The 6,000-nt window shown below is 35.1% G+C and overlaps 1 protein-coding gene across 1 annotated transcript; it reads right to left on the minus strand.

Annotated features, from left to right (window-relative positions):
- Positions 1-1,822: 1,822 nt before the first annotated feature.
- On the minus strand, positions 1,823-3,079 carry LOC145112432 (uncharacterized). Its single transcript, XM_079048595.1, has 3 exons — positions 2,853-3,079; positions 2,519-2,784; positions 1,823-2,436 (listed from the first exon to the last, which is right to left on the minus strand). Exons 1-3 carry the CDS (start codon positions 3,077-3,079, stop codon positions 1,823-1,825), a joined length of 1,107 nt encoding a protein of 368 aa, XP_078904721.1.
- Between the last annotated feature and the right edge of the window lie 2,921 nt (positions 3,080-6,000).

A 6,000-nucleotide genomic window follows, 5' to 3' on the forward strand; every position in this document is an offset into this window, starting at 1 on the left:
GAATACAAGTCATTAAGTGACGGGTTGGAATTCCAGTTTGAAGCCCCTTGGAATATTTTGAAATATATCCCGTTTGTTTAAAATCTATTTCAGTTTATTATGTGAGTACTAGGTTATTTTCATGTATTTCGTATGTATTGGATGCATCTCCTATGTTTAATTTCAATTAAAAAATGTCCATTGCATTAGTTTTCACAATACATTAGAATACATTACTAACAAGAATTCCATGAACCATTACAAACATTACAACAATTACATGAAAAACAACGACATACTACAAACAAAACATTAAAATAAAAAACAAGTCCATGGGTTATTATTAACGGAAATTAGAGCGATCTACATGAAATACTGATTATTTTTTACAACCTTCCAAACTTCCTCATATTCGAAGTCTCTGCTGTCACGCTCACAGATGTAAAAATCTGTAACAACTTCCAAGAACTCTTCTTCGTCCCGACAACGAAGTTTGGTACTTTTCGCATAATTACACGCTCGATTGAACCATGTCACTTCTTCCTTTACATCCATCCATTTAGTAACAACATCTGATTGTTCTCGTTGTTGTCCTTCTCCCATCTCATGGTTGAACAAAGCTGTTTATGCGAGTCCATTCATCACCTACTAGGCAATGCGGGGGAGCAAGTAACGATACACCATCCTTAACACTTAGCCAGCATCGTGTAAGAACCAACACCTCGTTTGTCGTCCATGGCCTTTCAGAATTGGAACCAGGTACTTCATTCGAAGAACTTGCTGCATTTGACGACATTTCTAAATATGGGAGTTCGTTTCGTTTAGGTGATTTGGGTGTTTGGTTTTTAGATCTTAAACATCTATTTATATAAATAAATACAGGACTATGAATTACAACTTTGACTACGAAATGGTTGCATTTGGACTACGATTTTCAGCTTTCTGCAGTGACTTATCATCTCAAACAGTCATTTATGTCTTGTCACTTAAGAGTTTGACTACGATTTGCAGGTTACTGCAGTGACTTGTCATTAATGTCTAGTCATTTCAAAGTTGGACTATGAATTAGAACTCTGACTACGAAATGGTAGCATTTAGACTAGTATGTATAAATACCACTTATAGCACCAGTTTATTATAATGTCAAGTTTATTATGAGTTCCTCACACAAATTCGAAGTTTGCTCATGCAACGAAGTAGATTGTTACTACTGTGATTCAGTCGACCCTTTTTTTACACCCTCTTCAGTCGGGCCATATATGTTAGATGAAAATTTTGAAGAATTGAAGAAGGCTGAAGAACAACAAGAAGAGGACAAAGAGTCATCCCGACTTCTCACTCAACGTGGTAATGATATTGCATCGGAATGCAAACAAGCTCAAGAATGGATAGACCTCAATAAAAACAAAATCAAAGAGCATGAAGATTGGATAAAAAAGACTAAGAAGGCAATCAAAACGACTGAAAAATGGCTTGCTGAGAAGGACGAGCAGTTGATACACATTATGGTGCAAAAGGATCGTTTGGAAGACAAAATGAGAATTAGGGATGACTATATAACAATGGAGAAAGAGAAGTACCCATTGCAGTTCCCTGAGTTTAAAAATTAGTTACAAAATTGTTGTAATATTATCATGATACAGATTAGGTTGCAAAAGGATTGTTTGTTGTTTTTTTTAAATAACATGTTGTAATTGTTATAATCTGCAAACTAAATTTTATAATATAAAAGCTTCATTAATTGTTATAATCTACAAACTAAACTAAAATATGAAAGCATAGCAATGTCTTGTAAGATTTAATAAAAAAATTACAATACATAATAAGTTAACAACTCTTCATTTCAATGTTGTTTTATATCAAAATCAGCGTCATAGGTTTGTGAGCAACTCGCTGAACCACCAATATTAAATGTCATTTCTGCAGTAGAAATTGTGTGACGTGCTCCACTACCGGACGCCCTTCCAGTACAATTGTTTCTCGTGTGTCCTAGTTGACCACATGTAGAACACTCTTTTTTAATTGGACCCTCGCCTTGGGATGGAATGCGGTCTGTGTTTCTTGGTCTGCCTGGCTGACGTTTATCCATTATAGGTGGCTTAACAATCATCAAATCATCGGGGATACCCCATTCGGATGGCTTTGGCAAAGGATTTATTGATTCCTCATACGTTTTCCTCAATGTTTCGGTAAAGTAAGCATTTAATGCATACCTTGAGCAGTCTTGGTAATTGTTCACTGTTAAACATCTTATGACATGACCACAAGGTATCCCATCAAGTTGCCAATGCCTACATGTACATGTCATATGTTGGAAATCAACAATCACATTTTGTGCCCCCTTTTTGACCTCGCATTTCGTATTTGAGATCATGCGAACGTCCCACTTAGTAAAAGTTTTTTTGTTTTCTTTTACAATTTCATAGGCCCAAGGGGTAAGTATTGTTGTTGCTTCCGCTAAAAAAACAGGCAAAATGAAGAAGTTGAGATCAATAACATTAAATTAATAAAACATTAATATTAAAAATTTACTTAATACCTGCAAAGTTACGTCTTTGAAACCACCATTGTTGCATTGTTGCACGAAAAAAGTCGATCAACATAAGTATTGGCACCTTACGTGCGTGTCTAGATAATGCATTTATAGACTCCGCACTGTTGGACGACATAAGATTGTATCGGTTCCCTTTAAAATGTGCCCTTGACCAAGTTTCTGGATTTATACTTTTTAAGTACTCCCATACTGGTTCTTTTGTCTTTTTCATAACATCCATGGCAGCGTCAAAAACATCAACTGTGTACACCCTACAACCTCCCAAAAAATTCCTTTAACTGTGTTACTCTTCCCGAATCTAGATACTATGTTGAAATACAAATGGACACCACATATTCCATGATGAGCGTGAGGAAAAATGTTGGCAACGGATGTTGCTATAGATGGAGACCTATCAGATATAATTGTAAGCTCCTGCATATTTCCTATGCAATCACGTAGTTTTTGAAAAAACCATGTCCAAGAATCGGTACACTCATTTTTGCATATACCATATGCAACCGGTAATATTTGGTTTTGTCCGTCCTTAGTAACTGCAAGTAACATGGTACCTTTGAACTCGCCCTTTAGGTGGGCTCCATCTACTACTAGGGTCGGTTTACAAAATTTGACAAAAGCGCGTACCTACAATACATTGTATATCTATTCAAATACACCAAAATAAAAATGAAAAAATTAATAAAATATTATAATACTAACCGAGCAACCGAGTGTGACATACAAAAACTCAAAAGCGATCATCACCATCTGTTTTAATATGTGTCACCGTACCCGGATTATGTTTGACCAAATTGTGACAATACGCCGGAAGTTTGGTAAAAGAATCCTCTTTCATACCCCTTAACAACAACAATGCATATTGCTTCGCACGCCATGCCTGATGGTATGAGATATTGATATTCAATTGAGCATTCATATCATTAATAATATCTTTTCCCCGATAAACTCTACTATAGTCTTCAGCCAAAACATCAGTAAGATATTCACCCAAAACATATTTGTTTGCTTGTCGATGATTAGGTTGCAAAATTGTTGAAGAACATGTGTGTACATCAACAAATTTATTCACTTGGAAAATTCCATCAGAATTTTTAATTGCTTTTGCTCTTAGTAACCAAGAACAATTTTTCGAAACACACACAGCTTCATACCTTGATTTGGTGGATCTACTTGTCCTCGTCTGAAAACCTTCTCGAAGACATTTTTTACCAATACACCGCTTTAAAAGTTCTTTGTTCTTAAATATACTCTCACATTCAATCTTTTGAAGATTCATGTCTACCATCTGTGTTGGCATATCTTCATTAATATCAACTGGGCATGCTGGTACATGGGGCATACCGTAAAAAAGGTTATCGGGAAACTTAGCTTTAACTTCATTACCCAACTCATCTCTATCTGAATTGCTTTGTAGGTCGGTTATATCTAAACGTACATCAGCAACATCAACATAATCCCCGTAAACATGCTTTTTTCATTTTTTTGACTCGAATTTTTTTTTTTACTTTTATCTACTACACGCCTATTCATAACTTTAACTTCTTGTTCGGCAACATCATCACAACGACCACCCACATCATTAAGATATGTACCAACATCATCATCACCAACATACTTGTAATTCTCAGGATCCACATAGTTAATAGGTGAATAACTAACATTAACATTTTCAGCAACACTGTGAAACTGAGGTACACTAGGAGTATTGAAAGTACCTATCGGATCGTTGCTCCATTTATAGCTGCATAAATTACCAACCGGCTGATTTCCACTATGACCACCCTCATTAACCTCATCTACTTCATCAACCACCACAAACACTTTCACAGCCCTTCCTCCACTACATTTGATTACATTTATCAACATTCTAACATCCATGTCTTCAACTATAGCTATATAATAATTTAATTCAGGATGATGGAAACGAAGACTAATTCTATATTTGTCTAACAAACCAATTTTGCTTCTCACTAAAGATACAAAATCACTAGAACTAATATACTCAGAAAATATCAAAGCGAATTCAGAAATACCTCCCTGTGGACATACGTATTCCAGATTTGTTTCAATAACTTGCCATCTCCCACCGGTTACAAGACAAACCAAATATTCAATCATTTTTTTAGAGAGATTTTAGAGAAAATTCCTAAACAAATAACAACTAAACTGATAATTTTCTACAAAAGTTTATATATAGTAACATTATTTCGTAGTCAAACCAATTGATTTCATAGTCAAATTAAAATAATAATAATAATAATAATAAAAACGTTAATTCGCAGATGGAATACAAAGAAAATCGCAGATGGACACAGTCCATCTGCGATTTTAAGCCTAAAATGCCCTATATATACAGAAAAAAAAATTAAAAAAATTCAATCCACCTGCGAATGTACAAGTGGCTAAAGCACACTTGTGCTTTAGCCACTTGTACATTCGCAGATGGAATGTGCAAATCGCAGATGGACCATTCCCATCTGCGATTTTCATGGCCATTTTTGCAATTTCGATTTTTTTTGGCTATTTTCCGCAAAGTGATTAGGATAATTGGCTATTTTTGTCATTTTCTCATTATTAATAGGGAAATGGACTTAATAAGGTAATTAACTTTTTGGTTTGTTCATATCTGGGTAACTATCTTTTTTTTGTATACATCTAGGTAACAAACTTTTTGGAAGTGTTCACATATGACCATTATGACCGGCTATAGCAGGTGACATCCGATCATAACCAGTCATAATGGTAATATGTGAACACTTCTAAAAAGTTCGTTACCTAGATGTGTACAAAAAAAGATAGTTACCCAGATGTGAACAAACAAAAAAGGTAAGAGTAAAATACGTGAATGGTCCCTATAGTTTGGGTAATCTGTGTGTTTGGTCCCTAACTTATTTTTTAACTTGGATGCTCCCTACTGTTTATTTTTGTTGTGCGTTTGGTCCTTGTCCTACTTCAAAAGACTATTGTGCCCTTTTTAATTTATTTTTTATTTTTTTCTTATTTATTTATTTATTTTTTATATATTAAAAAAATTAATAGACCCCACATATCTGCATCTCATCACCCTAAACCTGAAACCACATATAAGAAATTTAAGTTGGGTCCCACTAGTCAGCATCTCATCTCTCATCATCCTCAAATTCTATTTCATTTCCATCTTTAGTGATATTGACGTCTTCATCATCCCTTATTTTTTCGATCCTTCAACTCCGACGAACCAACTCCACAACCCACTGTCTCTTCATTGAATTTTCCACCACTACAACCCAATAGAAGGGTTGTGGTGTTGGTTCGCCGGAGTTGAAGGACCGAAAAAAAAAAGGATAGTGAAGACGTTGATATTATTAAAGGTGGAAAGGAAAGAGAAGTTGAGGAGGATGACAGATAGAATGGTGACAGGTGGGACCAATCTTAAATTTCTCGAATGTGGTTTCAGGTTTAGGGTGAGGAGATACAAATATGTGGGG

This window comes from Lactuca virosa, chromosome 5 (genome assembly GCF_052849685.1).
Source record: "Lactuca virosa cultivar CGN04683 chromosome 5, Lactuca_virosa_CGN04683_v6, whole genome shotgun sequence".
In the NCBI taxonomy this organism is placed as follows: domain Eukaryota; kingdom Viridiplantae; phylum Streptophyta; class Magnoliopsida; order Asterales; family Asteraceae; genus Lactuca; species Lactuca virosa.

What these genes read in the sequence shown, in the direction of transcription:
- LOC145112432 (XM_079048595.1), bottom strand. Translation starts at nt 3,079, where the DNA reads ATGTTACTTGCAGTTACTAAGGACGGACAAAACCAAATATTACCGGTT. An exon ending in GGAATATGTGGTGTCCATTT is followed by an intron (nt 2,785 to 2,852) that starts GTATTTCAACAT and finishes GGGAGGTTGTAG; the next exon opens with GGTGTACACAGTTGATGTTT. An exon ending in TCAAAGACGTAACTTTGCAG is followed by an intron (nt 2,437 to 2,518) that starts GTATTAAGTAAA and finishes CTGTTTTTTTAG; the next exon opens with CGGAAGCAACAACAATACTT.